This window comes from Dermacentor albipictus, chromosome 7, assembly GCF_038994185.2.
Source record: "Dermacentor albipictus isolate Rhodes 1998 colony chromosome 7, USDA_Dalb.pri_finalv2, whole genome shotgun sequence".
In the NCBI taxonomy this organism is placed as follows: Eukaryota; Metazoa; Arthropoda; class Arachnida; order Ixodida; family Ixodidae; genus Dermacentor; species Dermacentor albipictus.
In genome coordinates, this window is record NC_091827.1 from 34,312,916 (window position 1) to 34,333,439 (window position 20,524).

Below are 20,524 nucleotides of genomic sequence, written 5' to 3' on the forward strand. Positions count from 1 at the left end.
AACTAAAACAAAGTTTCCAATAGTGGTTCAGAAATTTCGACGCTGGGAATTCTTCGTGCGTATTTTTTTGTTTTTTTTTTAAATATATCTAGGACATTAGGAAAAATGACAAGAAGAGCTTGGTGGCGCAACCCACCGCGCCGTTTCACAGAGGATGCTCATAGCATCCATCCATCCATAGCGCCGATATAGTGGCGTTAGTGAATTAGGAACTGTGGACTTCTGCGGGCAAAATCTTTGAACTTTTGTTCATGTTTAAACGCAACGTCACCAATTTCTTTCACTTGCCATGGTTGCCCCAATGCACTGATTGTAAACAGAACATGTTGCATCGTGCATTGCCTCCGAGATCGGACGGCGCGTCTCACCCAATCTCTGAGGCCATGTAATGTGGCAGCTGCTACATTACCACAATGGCAGCGCTGTTCCTGTCCTATGTACTATAAAGCCCCTTATGTACATCTCATTCTATTAATTACTAACGAAATTGATGTTCTTTGGTATAAGCGGTGTTGCGGAGACATTGAAGCAACAATGTAATCAAACCTTGGCTTGATGCTTTCCTTTTGCGTCCCTTTGAGATGTTGGACCTGCACATGCGGTATAGCTGAGAGAACGATTGCAAGCGATGTGCACAATGCGTGCGAGCTGTATGCTCTGAAATGTTCAGGCCTCTCATTTGGTTGTTGACTTAGCACGTGGGGTTGTATTTCTTTCTTTTCCAGAAATATTCCAGTGACCAACACTCCAGACGTGTCCTCTGACTCCGTAGCGGAACTGACTATTACCCTGGCATTGGCAGCTGGACGGAGGATTGTGGACTGCGCTAATGCCATCAAGGCGTGCGTATTCTGCTGCACCTGTTCGCTGTATAATTGCTATAGTCGAATGCTTCCTCGCTTACAGTTGCATTTTCCGTACTGCAGAAAAGTCCATGCATGCGGAAAAAGAACGTTGATTTGGATCAACCCGCCGTGGTTTCTCAGTGGCTATGGTGTTAGGCTGCTGAGCACGAGGTCGCGGGATCGAATCCCGGCCACGGCGGCCGCATTTCGATGGGGGCGAAATGCGAAAACACCCGTGTACTTAGATTTAGGTGCACGTTAAAGAACCCCAGGTGGTCAAAATTTCCGGAGTCCCCCACTATGGCGTGCCTCATAATCAGAAAGTGGTTTTGGCACGTAAAACCCCATATATTATATATTGATTTGGATCGAGTAACACATTTATCGCGGTCCACGTTCCGTGCCCAGGTTTCTGTAAATGCGTGATACGCACAAAATTTCTGTGCCGCAAGGTTACGCTTTAGACTCTACTGGCTGGCTTCAGTTCTGTAATTAGAGCCCGCTAAATTTAAGCCGCTAATTAAGCATTTGACAGTGGTAGATTTGGCTAGTTGCTCTTTCGTGACCAAAATCTTAAGCATGTGAAAACCACAGACGCAGAAGGGATAAGACGGGCGCAGGCGCTAAATTCCAACTGAACTTTATTATCAAGAAAATGCTATGTAATTAGGACGCTCAAGTTAGCCACTTTATCAGGGAAGAAGTTTGGGTGTGTTGGTGGGATACATTCAGACTGGGATACATAGCGCAAAAAATTGACACAGGGACAAGCAGAACACAGGACGAGCGCTAACTTTCAACAATTGATTTATTGCAGCTGGTGAGTATAAATAAATACTCACCAGCTGCAATAAATCAATTGTTGAAAGTTAGCGCTCGTCCTGTGTTCTTCTTGTCCCTGTGTCAATTTTTTGCGCTATGTATCCCAGTCTGAATTTAGCCACTTTATGTTGTCGAGAACATGTTACTAACATAGCGTGAACACCCTACTTTAAATAGCGTGTTCTCAGTAATAAAATTTAGTTGAAAGTTACCGCTTGTCGTCTTTTCTGTGTCCGCAGGTTTTCATGTTTTTTTTTTTTTGCTTGGTTGTAAAATTACCGTCGTGAAACGTTGCCAATAACAACGGTGGTACCGGCGATTATCGCGCAAATCGTGATGTCCGCGCGCTGCTGTACGAAGTTCTGTCACCCGCCGTGGTTGCTCAGTGCATGGCTATGGTGTTAGGCTGCTGAGCACGAGGTCGCGGGATCGAATCCCGGCCACGGCGGCCGCATTTCGATGGGGTCGAAATGCGAAAACACCCGTGTACTTAGATTTAGGTGCACGTTAAAGAACCCCAGGTGGTCAAAATTTCCGGAGTCCCCCACTACGGCGTGCCTCATAATCAGAAAGTGGTTTTGGCACGTAAAACTCCAAATATTATTATTATGATCGGAGACGGTTGATGCCGAAACATGCGCGACGTAGCGCGCAACTGTTAACGCAGCCAAATGTGCAAACGATGTGCAATTTTCTTTTCTTAAATGACTTCTTCTGGGGCAAGTTGGTGCTCAGATTTCCTAGGTATACTTTGTGGCGCAAAATACATTTCGTGAAAAGGGACAGAAGAAAGGAAGGCAGTGAAGCGCCAAACTACCAACTGTTCAATGACAGCCCAAACAAACGTATAGAAGGAAAGACAACTTCCGCTCATGCGCAGGGAGCCAAGGTGTGACAGAGACCTTCGCTATGTTATCATGACCGTGTTGTTCTGTCACACCTTGGCTCCCTGCGCATGAGCGGAAGTTGTCTTTCCTCCTATACGTTTGTTCGGGCTGTCATTAAACAGTTGGTAGTTTGGCACTTCACTGCCTTCCTTTTCTTCTGTCCCTTTTCACGAAATGTATCTTGCGCCACAAAGTACACCTAGGAAAATTTTCTTTTCTTCTTACCCGCCGTGGTTGCTCAGTGGCTATGGTGTTGGGCTGCTGCGCACGAGGTTGCGGGATCGAATCCCGGCCACGGCGGCCGCATTTCGATGGGGGCGAAAACACCCGTGTGCTTAGATTTAGGTGCACGTTAAAGAACCCCAGGTGGTCTAAATTTCCGGAGTCCTCCACTACGGCGTGCCTCATAATCAGAAAGTGGTTTTGGCACGTAAAGCCCCACAATTTAATTTTTAATTTTCTTCTTTTCAATGCGGCTCATAACGATTTGCTTGTGTGCTGCTCGCGCATGTATCGCCATACATTTTGTTCTTTTTTTTAATGCACCGTATTACTGTGTGCAGAGGCGAGTGGGTACACGCGTGGGGTCCCATGTGGCTCTGCGGCCAGGGTCTCCACGGCGCAACGGTGGGCTTCATCGGCATGGGGCGCATTGGCCAGAGCGTGCTCCGGGGCATGAAGGGTCTGCACATCGGCAAGGCGATATACTACGACAAGTTCCACCCCATCAAGCCAGGTGGGCGCGCGCCACTTCTACCTCCAAGGCGGCTAGCGAGAGCGGGCTGCCATATACACGTTCGGGAACGCTTATACAGAAGGGTCGACATCCGGGCCAGTTCGTACATAGTTGAAGGAAAAAAAATAACAAGCCACAAAAGACAAGAAATGTTCACACCACAACGACTGGACTATCAACTGAGCTTTATTAGAAACGGCATAGTCCCAGCAAGGCCAGCTGAGCATGCGCAACAGCAGCGTCACTAATCACAGAGAATTGAAAACACAAGATCTCACATCTATCGTGACCGACCTGAATAAAGCAAATTTTTTTTCAAGTAAGCGCACCACGGGTTGTACTAATGCAGTCGTCACCTAAAAACCTCATGTGGTACGCTTCCCGCAGGATTTCCCGCTCTTCTTTGCCCTTGCCTCTACCAAGAATCGTTATAAACATTCCACTGAATATATAACGATTACATTATACCGCTTACACATTCCACTGAATGTGCCGGATTAGACAAGACTCCATGTAAGTGTACAGTCCGCGATGGCATTGAAGAATGACCGCGTATCTCGCGCTGAGTGACGTAATCTACATCAGCGACGATCGGGTTTAAAACGGGCATGCCCCCCTCCCCCCCCCCCAAAAAAAATGTAAAGCAATGTGTGCGTCGTGATATGTCTTATTCGTGGCATAACAGTCTGATTTCGTTTAGAGCACTCCGGTTTTACATTTTGAGAGTAATGGATGTCCATGCAGGTCAATAAAATGGGTATCACGAAGTTATTGGGGGGGGGGGGGGGAGGCGGCTCACTGCGATGACGTAGCTCCGTTGAGGCTATCACAGCCAGATTATGGCGCAATTAGGTGTCGACACTATATTCAAGAAATGGAAGTTCATCTTACATATTTTCTTTTAGTAATCATAAATATATTACCGCCGAAATAACGAAAGTGACCTTTCGAAAGGATAATTTATCTGCCTGAACTAATGTTTAACGTTAGTGTCCCTTTAGTTGCACGACCTTTGTAGTCCTGCCGGAGTGCTCGTATAAACGACCAGCGGGAGACGTCATTAGTTCGAATTTATGCACATAGCGAGTCGAAAAGTTTAAGCGTGTGAATGATACCGCGCACGGACACCCACGTTAAAGTATCACGCGGCACGAGCAGCTCTTCGCTGTATTACGAAAGTAACAGACCTGCGTGGCAGACGCAGCACTGTTGCAGCGTAAGCTGGAGGAGTGGCTCCATACAGGAGACCGTCGTAAACGGCTCGCGAAGCGGCGAAGCGCCCGAGCCTCATTTTCTGCTGCACACGTGCGAGTCTTCGCGGCGAAGCTGTCGTGTCTGATTTTCGGCAGCACGCGCTTGAGTGTCTTCGCGGCGAAACTGCCAGGCCGCATTTTCGGTAGCACGTACAGTCGCGATCAATTTCAAGGTGATCGCTCGAGCGGCGACCAAAACTAGGAGCAAGCGCCACGTTACGTCATCACCGTCGGTCGAGAGGGAAACATCAAATAGCTCCCCTCTCTCTCTCTTGGTGTTGCCTGAAAAGCTGTCACTCCCGTCACTGGTCACGGCATAACCTGCAATTCATTTCGATTGCGTTATGAGCTTTTGCACAGAGGCGTCATCGTTAGCCAAGATATGCATGAGGCATTGTGAAACATGCATGCTCATATGCATGAGGAAGCGACGCACACAGACCATTGCCATGAAAAGGAAACAAACACAAAAATGTGGCGAGTTGGTCTTGGGGGTGATGGTTGCAGCCTGGAAGAGCATAATAGTGGAAGAAGGCAGCGCAATTTTTATCTTCGCAGTTCCGAAATCGGCCGCTATGCTGCTTGGAAGGCCCGCCGGTCGATGCTCGCGCGATCACCTTCAAATTGATCGCGACTGTACTTGAGGGTCTTCGCGGCAATGTCTCCTTGCGTCCTTTTCACGAGAACGAACTGTGCTGTTTCTGCACAGCGGTATGCTGATCCCGATGTTGCCTGCTTGCCGCCGCGCGTGAAGCTCCACGATTCGCTTCTCCAGCAGCGGTTCGCATTTTCTTTTCTTTTTTTCCGAGGAGGCTTATTAACGTGTACCGCAGAGTAAACACAGCTATCGAGTCTATACGCGGCGCGCATGCCACATCCGTTGACACGATACCGTGCAACTGCTACGTGTCGCGACACCTGGTGGAATCCAACGCAACTGCAACGCGAAGTTTGCACGTATGCACGCCAGGCGGCGCGCATCTCGCATCGAATCACTCCTCGCGCGCTTGGACGTCTGCGTAGGACGCATGTATAAGGCAGCGCTTGCTACAGCTAGCAAGCGCGTGCAGAGGTAGCGTTACTGACTCCCACGGGGAGGACCCAGGTTCGATACCAGTGGGAACTGGGTATTTTTTTTTTCTCATTCCTGGCAACACCTGCGACGGACGGCGGCGACCGCGGCGGCCGACAACGTCGCCAACAGAAACTGCTATTGGATTGAGCCGATAACAGCTTGCGCTCTAAAAAAAAAAAAAAAAAAAAAAACCCAGAAGGTAACAGTTGTTTTAAATATCTTGATAAACTTTTTAAAATCCATATTCTGGGACTTCGGAAGTTGTCGCCGGTGCGCTGTGATAGACTCGGTACACTTTAGCAGGATGCGTTGTTGGGCAAGTTGGTTCATTGTAGTTGGAGACATTGGTTGCGCTTTCTAGACAATCACATGTCTAGTCTGTCTTCCTCCTGTCATGTTCCTGTTCTTCCTGTTCCTGTTCTGTTCCTGTTCTTCCTGTCCTGTCTTCTTACATGTGATTGTCTAGAAATCGGTACACTTTGACTGAACGTCAAGACGTGCGCGTATATGAACAACCCTGTCTTTTGCTGCCCCGTACAGCGGAGGAGCTGGGTGCCACCTACTGTTCGGTGGACGAAGTGGCCGCACAGGCCGACTTCATTATCACCCTGACCAACCTGACCGACGAGACCAGAGGCATGTACAACAAGAGCTTCTTCTCGAAGATGAAGAAAACTGGCGTGTTCATCAACACCAGCAGGTTCGTACACGCTCTCTCGCCGACTTGCGCTTTTATCGCGTTAGATGCTACACTGGTCCTGAGCTCCTCTCCGAAGTTTGTAACGGTCGAGTTGAAGCTGACGGACTGGTTTGGTACTGCGTCTTGAAAATGGCGGCGGTATGGATGGACACGTGAACGTGCACCGTCCACATCCGTCCTGCGTGTAAGCGTGTCCAGCGTTGCCGTTTTCAAGTTGCGTTAACAGTTTTTAGGAGTAAGGCGTGAACAGACGACACCCAGACGCTATAACAGTCTCTAGCCGTAAGGCGTAAACAGACGAGCGCCTCGGTGTCGTCTGTTCACGCCTTACGCCTAAACACTGTTAACGCAACTTGAAAACGGCAACGCTGGACACGCTTATGGCATGCACGCGAAGCTCAAGTGATGATGAAATTGATACAACGCTAACGGCCCCTTTGTCGTCGTTCGTTCGGGTGCCTGATGTCTGACGAGGCAGAACAAGCCATTTGCCCAAAGCGTTCGTCCCAAAGGTGTAGCTGATGACATTTTTCGTAGTTGAGGGAATCCTATGTACCGCACGTTTCTCGCACGCGGAAGGATGACGTCTAGCGCGAGTGTCGTGGTTGGGAAGCATGTCATACTCTAAACTGATACTAAAGTTGGGTCTCCGAGTGCCGGACTTCCGACCGGGCGTCATCGACATTATCGTGACGTCATCACAGGAAGCAAGATTTGGTGACCTGTAGCAGTGAGGCTAGCTGCGATGTCGTTCAGCATAACAAACAAACGAACAAACAAACAAACAAACAATTGTGCTTTTCCAGACAAAGCACGATCTTGGCGTCCGATACAGTTTTCGCTTTCACATTTGAACCGTTGACTCGCTACTGCAGGAAATCATTTAAAAGTATATAGTTAAAAACAACAACGGAAGAGGCCAGGGAACGCTCAAAGCAAACAAAATTCCTACCAAGTCGCCGTAATCTTTATCACTCAATGGCTTTTTTAATAGTAAGCACGAACTGTCTGTGTCGCGACCCGGCGACCTTGTCAGAAAGGAAAGCGTTTCGAACAACCACGCTCATGACGTGCTGCGTTTGCCGTGCAGAGGCGGTGTCGTCAACCAGGACGACCTGTACGACGCCCTGAAGAACGGTACGATCCGGGCTGCTGCCATTGACGTGTCCCTACCCGAGCCACTGCCGAAGAACGACAAGCTGCTTACCCTGAGGAACCTGAGTAAGTTCACTTGCTGCAGCCGGCCTTGCCACACTCAAATGAAAAGAAGAAAAAAAAAATGGCTGTGGCTTAGCTAAGGTTACGCCCAGGATGCGAAGCATACTAGCCCTTATTTTAACGCGACAGCGTTAAGGAGCTCGTGTCGCAGAAAAGCCGGTGTCGTCGGTGTCTGCGGCGTTGCACTCCATGAATAAATCGTTGTCGCGCCGAACGCTGTGTTGCTCGACGCTCACCGCGTCCGATGCGGGGGGCGACGGCGCGAGTTGGAGCCCCGTTTCTCCTCTGTCGTGACGTCACGGTGTCACGTGGTATTGAAGGCGACAGCGCCGCGCCTGAGGAGCTGGGTTGAGCTCTCGAGCGACGGCGCGAGTTGGAGCCCCGTTTCTCCTCTGTCGTGACGTCACGGTGTCACGTGGTATTGAAGGCGACACCGCCGCGCCTGAGGATCTGGGTTGAGCTCTAGTGATATGCTTCGCATAAAAAGTATTAAGTCTGGGCGATCGCATTGAAATCTAACTGATTTCCTGAAGTCGTTCATCCTTTTAGAACCTAACCGTTGGGGAACTTGGGAGGGAGCGAGAAGTTAGTCCTTTTGAGGCCAACTAACCATTCATACTTCTGCGATAAGCTCTGGGGGTTAAGAAAAAAGGACCGAAGGTGGGCGAGGAATTGGTCCGTTTGCGGACTAACTGATCAGCCACATGTTTTGCCTGCCACTGTTAGCCGCAAGGTCGAGCTACAGGTGGCAGCACCGTCGCGGCGTTAGCGTAGACAGGCGGTCGGCGACACGCACTGAAATGACCCGCCGTGGTTGCTCAGTGGCTATGGTGTTGGGCTGCTGAGCACGAGGTCGCGGGATCGAATCCCGGCCACGGCGGCCGCATTTCGATGGGGGCGAAATGCGAAAACATCCGTGTGCTTAGATTTAGGTGCACGTTAAACAACCCCAGGTGGTCAAAATTTCCGGAGTCCTCCACTACGGCGTGCCTCATAATCAGAAAGTGGTTTTGGCACGTAAAACCCCAAATATTATTATTATTACGCACTGAAATGCACACGCCTCGCTCTGTACGATTTGACCCGATTTTACGGCGATGAAACGCCGCCGAATGCTTTGAACTGATTATACGTTGCCCTCCAATGCCACGTTCTTGCGTGAAAAGCGCTGGAAATTTCTTTTTCGTTCAAAGAAGCGCTAATTGCCAGTCAACGGGGCCGGCTGGCCGGCACTCAGCCAAACAATGCGTTTCGGCACTCTCTTGGGATCTTTTTTTTTTGTGCATGTTCCACTGGTGTTGCTCCTGCCCTGCTAAAATTTCTGTGCAACCTAAGTGTTACCACATTATTTGCGAATGTTGCAGTGCTTATAGAAAAAAGTCAGCATCCCTGTATAACGAAGTTAAAGAAGTAAGGTACAATGCGCACTTTTCATCGCCAAGTTTATGCATACATCGCGTTTTTTTTTTCTTTCGCTGCGAAATGTCAGCACTTAATGCACTGAATTAAACAAGCTAGGCCACTGTGAGCGATAGCACGTTAGAGGGACTGCCAGGTTACTTCAGGCGATAATATTTTTATCGAGGTAGCACTAAAATCGCGTAATTAAAGCAAAAAGCTGCCACTGCATGTTCACGCGTAAATTTGTGATTATTTTAGAGTTTAAAATCATTAGGTTGTTTCATTTCAGCCAGCAATGGCCGCTGTTTTCCGTCCGTCTAACAACTCCACACTGAACAGCGAAAGGAAGTTAGGGTGCCCGCCTTTCGTTTCAGTGTCATGACGTCCTGCGTCTGGAGACTGCCGTGCCACACATGAGCCTCATATATAATAATAATAATAATAATAATAATAATAATAATAATAATAATAATAATAATAATAATAATAATAATAATAATAATAATAATAATAATAATAATACTTTTATTGCCAATAATCAAATCAGTACATTCATACAGGCCTGCCAAAGCCTTTGAAGGCTTGAGCGGCAGTGCCTGGCAGGCAGCAAAACCATACACGGTACATTGATTTATAAGCAGCGAACTCAAGTATAGAACACCAAAAAAGGTTATTAGAATTTATACAGTGTCTATGAAAAGAAATTTCATTGAGCACAATGAAACACAGTACAGCAATGCGTGTGAACAAAAATTATTAACGTAAATTAATTTAAAATAACAATTAAAATAACATATTTTAGCACTCCTACTGTAGCATCGAGTCGAAGCACAAAAGCCCGCGATTTACTTGCGAAGCGAAATAACCTCACGCTCGTGGCGACAGAACCACATATTGTCACGTGGTAGTGACGATTAAGAGGGCAGCAAAACTGTGATTAACGAAACGAGCGTTTTATTGGGCGAACTTGTGTCCTCAAAAACAGGCTACACTCAACGAACAGTAGCGGCGAACACACTCGGTGATCGTTGAAAATCTGATCAGTCGGCTTTTATACAGCAGTCGTCGAATGTTCCAGACTAATCGTTGGGACCCGCGTGCCTTCCATAAAGTTCTACACCATTCTCGTCAGGCGATGAAATCGGGTGACACAAGATTCGGCGACAACAGACAGCTGATAGAAGTATCGATAACTTTCCAGAAACTTCGGATACATGCAGGCGCGTCCCGCGCTGTGCGATAACATTTGTTAAGCGGCGAAATGCGAAAACACCCGTGTACTTAGATTTATGTGCACGTTAAAGAACGCCAGGTGGTCAGAATTTCCGGAGTCCTCCACTACGGCGTGCCTCATAATGAGAAAGTGGTTTGGCACGTAAAACCCCATAATTTAATTTTTGAAACGTGGTCGCCCGATAAAGATAAGTACACGTGTCAATATTAATATAACACCTCAGGCCGCCGTGTGACCACTAAGCGAGAGTTGCGCTATTATCGCAATTATCGCTAACGAGTATTGTTTTTTGTTTTGTTTTAGTCCTGAGCGGTGAGAGACTGCGGAGGGATCAACACATCGTGACGAGTCGCTTAAGCGCGGTATGCACGTATCGCAGAGACCACTTGTTTTCTTTAAAACAAGGGACAATGCTTTCTCCGGTTTACTCGAAACACAAAGCGAGAATAAAATTGCCACGGTTGTGGCGATCGGAGGGCGGTCACACATGACGAGCTAGACAAGGGCAGTCGCTGATCTTTACTACTGCACAAAGACAAGAACCCAGGCCTAAATGCTTGTGTACACGTCGATAAAGAACGCAGGCCAGCTTTTACTGCCGGGCTACAACCACGGAGGGAACTGTATAGATACGCACGCCGTACCAACACCTCCTAGACAAAGTTCTCTAGAGGGTGTTGGCCGTACGCGCATGTGTAAACACCGAGGGCGTAACAGATGACGCGCGGGGCAATCGACACTCATGGCCTCCGAGATCTACCCCCGCGCGCGTTTAACGCGCGCCGCGGGGGATCTCTGAGGCCATGCGACACTATTCATGGTTCGGCCAGTGTCCGCTAAGCGGCGATTCTACTCGATCTCTGCGAACATCTGCGGCGACGCAGCGACAAATCTGGGCCTTAAGTTCAGCGCAGAGAAATCGAGAATTGTGATCTTTAATGAAGAGATGAGTATAGTACGTGGTATCAATTCAACAGCAAGTCGTACCCATAGTCAAGCAATATAAGTACATCGCCGTGTACATAAACGAATCGGAAAGACTTACACAAGCACCGACCAAGGTAACCTCAAGATGAAGGGGAACCGGAATGCAGCAGTAATGAAACACGAAGTACTTTGGGGCCACATAAGTATGAGGTGGTGCGCGGAATCCGGAAAGGAGTAACGGTGCCAGCTCTAAAGTTTGCAAATGTCATTCTGTGCTTAAAATCGTATATCTTGTCGGGGTTAGAAGTTGACCGAAGATCGTAGGCCGGTTGGCTTTGGGAGCCTACGGTAAAACTACAAATGAGGCAGTGCATGGTGACATGGGTGGGTCCTCTTTGAAGGCAGAGAAGTGCGGAGCAAAATTAGTTTTGAAGAAACACTCGGTAACATGGCAGATGTACCGACTCGCCTAGCGAGCTACCGTACTTATGCAACATGGACCAGAATAAATTGGCTGCTAAAGTGCACAAGTATTTTTACCTGGAAAGCGTGGACACAGAATGGAAGAAGAGGTCAAGAGGAGGAGGAGAATGAAAAGGAAGGAAGGAAAGGTAGCGAGGTCAACCAGACGCACGTCCGGTTTGCTACCCTACACAGGGCAAGGCGTTTAAGGGAAGAGAAAGAGGTCAAGAAAGTTCGCAGCCAAGTACAGGGTTATTGAAAGTGTGTATAGAAAACCGGGAGTCACCGGAAAGGAAGTGAGAGAAACGGAGACAGCGGGATGCAAAGAATGGAAAGGAGAAGGACAATAGAGGAATTACGAGAATGGGAAGAAAGAAATTAGAAGGGAAAATCTACGATAATAGAAGGGGCAGTGCCTTGCTACTTGAGGATCAAGCTGGTTGCTTCAGAACAAAAGCATACCGGAGCGAATATTCGTAACAAGATAAGGCATGTGTCGGCTGCAACGAAATTCCGGAAACCACTCGGCACATTCCAATGGAATGCGAAGTGCTTCCAGTGAGACGTGTAGGTAACGTACACCTTCCAGATGCGCTTGGATTTAAAGTGGATGGAAGCATCAACCGGTCATCAGTCGAGATAAGCAACAGACGTCTGGAGTATTGGTGGAAAAGAGGCAGGGAAGAGTTTGATACGACCGGATCTGTTACAGGCATAGGTAGCGGTTCAAGGTAGGTAAACAAGTTTCTAGGAAGAAAAAAAAAGAAAGAGTAAGGAGATGTAAACAAAAATGCTAGAATGAAAAACATGTATAGCATGTCTGATTAAATCAAGCAGGCTAGGTGACTTCGTCACCGCCCTGTTCGAAAGGGGATATCAATAAATCATCATCACTGGGCAATACTGCTGATACACAATAATTAGTTTCTCTTTATGTGGAACGCGCCCACGATCCTCCCATGTCCTCCGATATTTGTCTAGTTTAACGCACACTTGCGCTAAGTAATAATCGCTAGAGCCTCTTTTCGAGTGAGGAGCAAGCTGAAGTGATCGAGAAATGGTGTTGTGCACCTTTTACTAGTGAGCTATCTTTATTGATCTTCACTAATTTGCTATCTACGTCGTGTTGACGTGCGTACATTGCTTATCTTTACCGGTGACCGTTTTTTCGCCGTACCACCACAGTTACAAACCATGGATCGCTACATCCGTCATTTCATTTGTTCACTACATTTCACCGTCGATACGTGCGTGATGATATGACATTCTGAATGTGCAGCATCATGTGCTTGAGGTACTGCCCACATAGTTGGCTCTATAGGGTTAGCGAGGCTTGTCAGGTGGTCGTTGTGGCCGCTTTGTTCTTGCCAGCCTGTTTCGCTTTTAGCACGAAACCTGAAATATGATTGACCTGACCTGACTGACTTGATTGATTGATTGATTGACTGAAGGCCAAGCGTTGACTTAGAACGATGTTTTATTGCAATGCGGCGTCTCGTCTTTTCTGACCGCGTTTCTGCTCGCGCTGCTGTCGTAATCGGTGTGTATTACCAACGTGCTCATTGCCCGGTCGTACGCTGTTCTTCCAGCAGAGCTGAAACGGATGTTTTCGTTCCTTCTTTCAGTCGTGACTCCCCACATCGGCAGCGCGGAGGTAAGCGTCCGACTCCAGATGGGCTTCCTCGCCGTAGACAACATCATCAACGTCACCACGGGCCAGCCACCCCGCACCAAGCCGGTCAACCACTGAAGCGGACTCTCGAAGGACGGAGTGGTGGGAGGCGACCAGACAATCAGTTCTGTAACTGGTAGCCAACTCCTCTGCTCTGCGTGTGTTTTTAAATTAAGAAACAAAAAGAAATCCCTCATTGGTATACATGTACCGGTGCGGTTGCCACCGTTTGACATTAACCGCTCTCGTTCGTTCCTTGGAAAGAACAGAGGTGACATCCTTCGGGCCTCCTCCACCTCTTCATCGCCCATTCTCCTCGGTCCTCGACCCTTCGTAGCGTCGAATAAAATTGTGCCAACTTCTTGTGGTTGTTGAAGCGTGGCGCCTTGTGTGTTTCCTTTACTGGCGTTGGTAGTTTTACGGTTGGATTACTCAGTATATTTGCGATAACCGCCTTTGACAGACAAAACGCAGCGGGGAAGACAGGATTCTTCCCCCCCCCCCCCCACAACCAGTGGTTGGGGGGGGGGGCGGCATCCGGGATACAGAAATTTCAGGGGTGGGGGCCGTGCTCATGGTGCAACCCCCCCCCCCCCCCCCGGGCTACTCCTCTAACATGCCCGCGCACTCACTCTCTCTCCCTTGCCTTCCGTGTAATGCGTCACTATTTAAACATATCTGATAATGCGAACATTTCTGACAATAGTACAGGCAGTTCGCATCGCGTTCTACTGAGAACGGGTTGATCGATCCCTGGGGCCAAATGCGACGAAATTTAGTTTTGGCTAAATTTGTTATAAGCAGCGTACACCGTTGAAGCGATCTCGGCAAAGGTGCAAGGCTGGTTCTCAACGTTCTGGGTTTCATTGTTTCCGGCGAGCAAGAATGACGTTCTTATTTTTAGTTTCGGTGTCAGAAACTTCAGTTTTTGCGAGCTTGTCATGACGCACACACCCGTGTATAAAGTAAAATTTCGCACATAAGGGGTGCTCTATGATTGTGCTCCAGTTGCCACCAGCATCGGAGGCCGTCTAGGCAGACAGCTTCGAGCCCAAGCAATGGAATCGTGTGGAAGACGGATGGATGGATGGATGGATGGATGGATGGATCCTGCGAGCATCACCTTTTCAAACGGGGCCGTGGTTTGCGCCACAAAGCTCTTTTCCTTATGTTGCCGATTGTCTTACCTATATTATTTTCTTGTACAAAAAAATTCCGAGCCTCAAACTTTCTGAGCCACTATTGGTAACTTCGTTTTCTACGCTTCCGTTGTTTGTGGTCTCCCTACTTTCCTGCCACCAATCCTGCAACCGCCTTTTACTACAGTGTACAAGTTGTAGCGTAGTGTAGTGTACACTACACTACAATGTAGTACCGTGTACTACATTGTACAGTGTACCCCTTCTAGTACACTTTACTTTTACTAGTCTCTGTTGCGGGCATGTTTAATTTCCCACTGCTGTTCCTGAACTCTAGGGCATCGAGGAGGCCAGCGGAATCTAAAAGGACAATCGGGCATTTTTGCACTCAAATACATTGTTTCTTTTGTTTATCTTGTGATTTTGTTTTTACCTCCCAGGTAGTTATTCTTAGCCGGTTTAATTTATTGCCGCCACCCAGCAGATTGTCTCAGCTTCCCTGGCTTTGCGTTTAACGTTCTTTGTTGCTTACTATACACCGACCGGCATACTTGCTGGTAAGCTTCCTAGTTCTACACCACTGAGAGTCAATATTTTTTCTGTACAAATACTTGAACACACTCCCAGCCCCATTTCGTATTTATCAGCCGTTCTTGGAAATCGGCTTGTTACTCTGAGCTCCGCTCGCTTCAGAACTTGTCCGGCCAAACTCGGGCTCTTAACCTAAAGTTTGGCGACAGACGCCAGCGCCACTCCTTCCCCTGGCGGAGGGCGGCGTCACCACGTATCATGTTGCCGTCACCGTGAGGCGCTTCTCGCGTCGCCGTTGTTTCGCGATGGTTCGGCGGTCGTGTATTGCCAAGGTGCCCTGTACAGTTGCGTGGTGAACAACCACAACAGTGACAAAAGACACCCGGGCTCTGCAGCCGCCTGTCAAGTCCTACAGCTTCCCGGGTGAATGGTATGAAGGAACGCAGACGGGCATGGATAAGCGCCGCCCACAGAATCGAGTAAGTGGGAACGCGAAAAGTTTACCGTTTTCAAGGTTGAAGACTGGGTGTGTTGGTATAGCATATCAGAGGTTGGATTGCGCAACATTTTGACAATCAAGCGATCAAGCCCGATACGGATCAAACTTTTCGGTCGCGATTCGTGCTACATCGTAGTCGAAAGGGCCCTTGAAGAAGCACCCGATCCGGATTGGACTCGACAGTGGTTCAAAGTACTGGAGTGACACAGGTATGAATTCGTCATGTGTTTAGACACTTAAAAGGGACGTCACACTCATTGCGTCGCGATAGTGAAATAGTCTGTCTCGGTATAGAAGAGTGGTTGCTTGGGCTAGTTGGTAATTCACGGTAAAAACGACGTACAGCGCGAAGGACAAGGACTGCCTCGCAGTACTGGTCCTTCGCGCTGTACGTCGTTTTGCTCTTGATACACTTGTGAGGCAGCTTTCCGTGCGAGTTTCCTCACGCCTTTTTTTTTGTTAGAATTTTGCGAATCTTTCGCCTCTTCGTTTTGGTTCTTAAAATGCAGTGATATCGCATCACACCACTCACTGCGCCTGCGCGAAGCTGCTGCTCCCGCCGACGCTCAGCTGTGGCACCCAGCCGAGGCTACGAGAACAATAGATAGACTAATTGTCTGAACGTGCGGTGGTTTCTCTGGTAAGCAAGTAGAAATAGTTAAGGGGAAACTTTAGCTGGGGGATGAACTCCGATGCCGTCTATTCAAATACATGTAAAACGCAGAAACCCTTTTCTGAGATAACCCCGCGACAGATTTTATTCAGAATTGTTGCACTTGAGGGAGAAAGGTATGTTCTACTGTCTGTCGAAATGAAATTTTGATCTAGGGCCTGAAATTTCTTGAAGGAATTTTCGAAAAATTTATAATTAAGCTCGAAAAATAAAGCGCGAACTTTACAAATTCGTAGTTCTGCATCAAAAAACAGATATTGCAGTTCTGTTAACTGTACCTTTAGAGCACCTAAAGTGGACAAACCTGATATATTAATCTGTGTCTGACGTGAATTTGTTACGTTGTTTACAAAGGTTTTGCAAACGGTCCCGCTCACTTATTGTGTATTTGAGAGCCATGTATATTGTATCGATTTTGTCCGCTTTAGATTTACTGTTAGATGCAGTTTACAGAGTTGTGACACCTTTTTTTCATTGCTGAGTTACAGGGTTGCAGCGTTGACAGTCTTATTTTCCGAAAATTTGCGATCTCCAACAAATTTTAGTTAAATATCGCCGGCATAAACCAAGAACTCGCTATCAAGAGTCACAATTTTTTTTTTACTTTTTCTTTGAAGTGCGACAAACCCCCTCAAATTTGGTGCAGCGGTTGCCGAGAAAAGCTATTTCTCCTTTCTCATGTACTTGGAATGGGCCCGCGAGCTAAATCTTCCTCATAAAACAAAATTTTAGAGCGCAGCTCTTAAGCGCCCGTTCCTGCGGCGAGCATCGGCAACCCTCGTAACCAAGCGAACGAGCACAGTGAAGGATGAAAGAGCGAACGCTTAGCAGCGCAGCGGATATGAAAGGCGGTGCTAGCGAGGAGAGCGCGAGGAGGAACGCGGAGGGGGAGGGTGCAGCGAACCACGAGGCGGGAAGCGGGGGAGGAGGGCAGGGTGAAAGTGTGAGAAGAAAAGCGTAGTGCCGCGAAAGACGGGCTCTGCGGCGACGACAGCTACGAGATGGCGCCAGAGTAGCGCGCATCGTCTGTATGGAAACAAAGCGCTGCATGAGCGGAGGTCTGTCTGCGGCGGCTGCTGTGAATCGCGCACACGCGCTGCCTCTCGCGATCTCCCGTTCAGCGAGGCAGTCGCACCACACTTGGCTCATTTTGCAACGTGTCGCACGAGACAGATTGTCCGCGCCAGCCGATGTACCGCGACACGAAAACACGTATAGAGCTCTGCTTAAATTTCGCATTAGGGAGTATGGTAATCGTCGGTGTTTTTTTTTTTTAATCTGCGCAGTCCCTCCTCAAAACTGTGTACGGACACCAACAACACTGATTACCGGATGCGATGGAAATCTCGGAGGCCACGCATCAGCGCACCACTCTGATCACCGCGGCTTCGTTCGTTTGCACGAGCCGCGGCGCCGCTTTTCAACACGCGCTAGCTGGAAACAAGAAAGAAATTACCTTCTCACGCAAAGGAAAGTTCGCAGGAACGCATAAAATACAATTTTAGGCAATACAGTATTGTATCCAAGCAAAATAACTCTTATACTGCTTGGACCTTTGGTTACGTGACCGGCACATAAATTGGTTGCACCGTTTCACCGTCTAGCGACGCCACATGTCATTCTTGAACTACTTTCAAACCTGTGGGAGATGTGGGGTTCTCCTCCCGTGTGCTCTTGGGACAAAGGAACGACAACACAGTAGTGCAAACAATCACAAGGGCATTTATTGCACCTTTCATATATCAATGCCTGCTAGCCGAGTTGCTATCCACAAAACATGCCGATGGGCGCGCGACAAATCTAGAAGTCCGACTCACCGCGACCGGAAGCGAGCGAATATGTTCGCCCCATGCTGGATCCCAAGGCCTGGTCGTTCGCGTGCTTGGTCACGCGAATCATGGCGCGTTCGAAGGCGGCCACGCGAGGCGGTCTCGCAGAAGCATCGGTTGGCGCGCGGGACGTCCTCGCTGTTAGCCGATCCGCCGGGCAAGAGGGTCGCTGCACGCACGGCACGTCCGTGCTGCTTGCTGTCTCGAACCCCAAAGAGAGCAAGCGCCTTCCTTTCGGCGCCCAAGTAACCTCGCGGCGTTAGCAGCACAACACTCGCGCCATCTCTCGGATTGCGCTTCAACTTCGACTGCCGCGGACGTCACGCAGGCCACGCGGCGAAGCGGGATTACAGGAGACGCGCTATGCGGGAAAAACATCAGGGGAGGCGCGAGGGTCGCGCATCCCCACAAACCCCGATGTAAAACATCGTTCATTGTTTATGGGACATAAGCTGCCTGTTTCTGTCAATAACACACACTCTTCGCATTCCCTACACAATGAAAAGACATGTTTCGAGCTGTAGACAGTCCGTTTAACGTGCACTCAAAGCCAACCATCCATCTTGCGCATGGCCATGTAGTACGAGCCCATCATTAAAAAGAAAAGAACGAAAAAAAAACCCGAAGAAGGCAATTCTTTTGTCTCGCGATTTTTATTGAGCCCACACCCACAGCGTCTCCTTGTATCTCCTGCTGACGAACCTTGGGTCCAGCTCGGGCATCGTGACTGGCACATCCGGGACGATGCTTGTGGTTCCGTAGCCTAGCGTCGCGATGGCTGGCACGTTGATATAGCGCATCCTAAAGAAAAAGAAAAGAAAATGTTGATTTTTTTTAGAAAATTAAATTATTAGGTTTCACGTAATTACGTTTAATTACGTTTTACGATTATGAGGCACGCCGTTGTGGGGGACTCCGGAAATTTGGACCATCTGTAGTTCTTTTTCCAGGCTCTTGCATGCAGTGGTATACCGGGTTCAATAAACCTTGTTGTTGGACGAGTTGGTTCATAATGCTTAAGAAAAAGATACTGCACCAAAGACAGAAAAGCCCCTGTCTGTCTTTGGCGCAGTATCTTTTTCTTAAGCATTATGAACCGACTCGTTCAACAACAAGCTTTATTGTCTGTCTTTTGTCGATACCCTCTCGTGCCGTTCTGTCTATACCCTCTCGTGCCTTGTCTGCCTTTGGCGCAGTATCTTCTTCTTAAATGTTCGTATTCCGGGTGTTTCGCGTAACTATAGCCATACACAGTGTCTCGATCCAGCTATCAAAGGCTTTTGATCGTGTGTCGCACCATGAACACCGCCGTATAAGCTTCGTAATTTCTTCGGATCCGATGAGATAACTGATTGGTCAAAGGGTTACCCTGCTAACTGCTACCGGATTGTCCAATTCGAAGGTGAGTCGTCCGATCCCGTTGTGGTGGTGTTGGGAGTGCCCCAGGATACAGTCCTGGAACAAGTCCTTTTTCTTCTTTATATCAATGAGTTAGCTAATGACATTACTGCTACAGTTCGTACGTTTGCAGATGAATGGATAATTTATGGGGAAATTGATAATTGTAATGACTATGTTTCGCTTGCAAATGCTGTTGAGAAGGTTGATGCGTGGTGCCGAATATGGCAGATGACCATAACTCAACCCCGAGAAGACTGTCTGCATGACAGTGTAGACAAAAAGAACCTCTCATCTTTCCCTACAAAATTCGGCTCAGACAAATACGCAGGGTTGAGGAGTAAACGTACTTTGGTGTTATATTTCATCTGACTGGAGAAGGGATAAGCATGTAATTCACCTATAATACGTTCTGCCCTGGAATATGCTGTTATTTGCTAGTTCTATCACATACAGCAGTGCAATATGAGACTGGAAAACTTTCAACGCAAAGCATTAAGATTCGTTTTCAGTAAGTATAGCCGTAACGATTCACCCACGGAACTTATAAACGAAGTCGGCGCATCAACAATTAGGGTTGGAGCAATGTTCCTACGCCTTAAGTTTATCTTTTTTCGATTAAATAGGGATTTACGTATTAATTCAATAAATTATATTATACCTTCAAGCTCTAGAAACACAAGAACCAAACACAGGAAGCATCTTGCAGAAAATAGATTTCGTAGTGATCCTTTCTGATTTTCATTTCTTCCTAGCGCTGCAAGGGAGTGCATGGAACTTACTTTCAGATGTTCTTGTTAATAGCGCTTCTTTAAATTGTTTTGGTTCAGGTTGACTGGCCATGTTTGTTAATTCTTTGCATGGCGATCGATTTACTATGTGAGAGTGGTTGAGTGTATTGCAATGCAATTTCAATAAATGAAATCATCTTACTATCTACACGCCTCGCATTATTCCTTATGATAAGTCCAGATCTGTTTCTGCCCACTTTTTTCTTTGCGATTTATTGTCGTACCTCTGCGTTACTGTGTCGCCATCTAATATGTGCATTTCATTTTTGTTTGTTTTATGTAATAGCAATCTGAATTTTCAGGTGTGTTCTACCTTGTGAACAGAAATTACGTATGTGACAACGAACAACGGCCAAATTCCTCCCGCAGACTCCATAACAGCTAGAGAAGTATGTTTAAATAAATAAATAAATAAATAAATAAATAAATAAA

The 20,524-nt window shown here is 47.7% G+C and overlaps 2 protein-coding genes and 1 long non-coding RNA gene across 3 annotated transcripts in view; 2 read left to right on the top strand and 1 right to left on the bottom strand.

Moving 5' to 3' along the window:
• The window catches only part of LOC139047787 (glyoxylate reductase/hydroxypyruvate reductase-like), a 29,502-nt gene extending 15,894 nt beyond the window's left edge, over positions 1 to 13,608 (top strand). Inside the window, exons 4-8 of the mRNA XM_070521869.1 lie at positions 726 to 842; positions 3,118 to 3,290; positions 6,159 to 6,318; positions 7,409 to 7,539; positions 13,186 to 13,608. Of these exons, the coding sequence (XP_070377970.1) occupies positions 726 to 842; positions 3,118 to 3,290; positions 6,159 to 6,318; positions 7,409 to 7,539; positions 13,186 to 13,310 (706 nt within the window). The 3' untranslated portion in view covers positions 13,311 to 13,608. The remainder of the gene's footprint in view (positions 1 to 725; positions 843 to 3,117; positions 3,291 to 6,158; positions 6,319 to 7,408; positions 7,540 to 13,185) is intronic.
• A 1,513-nt stretch (positions 13,609 to 15,121) lies between these two features.
• The window catches only part of LOC139047792 (uncharacterized), a 52,699-nt gene continuing 47,296 nt past the window's right edge, over positions 15,122 to 20,524 (top strand). Inside the window, exon 1 of the long non-coding RNA XR_011507377.1 lies at positions 15,122 to 15,381. This is a non-coding gene — a long non-coding RNA (uncharacterized lncRNA). The remainder of the gene's footprint in view (positions 15,382 to 20,524) is intronic.
• Positions 18,538 to 20,524, bottom strand: part of LOC139047790 (transmembrane protein 135-like) — a 36,371-nt gene continuing 34,384 nt past the window's right edge. The window contains exon 13 of the mRNA XM_070521871.1: positions 18,538 to 18,704. Coding sequence (XP_070377972.1) covers positions 18,557 to 18,704 — 148 coding nt within the window. The 3' untranslated portion in view covers positions 18,538 to 18,556. The remainder of the gene's footprint in view (positions 18,705 to 20,524) is intronic.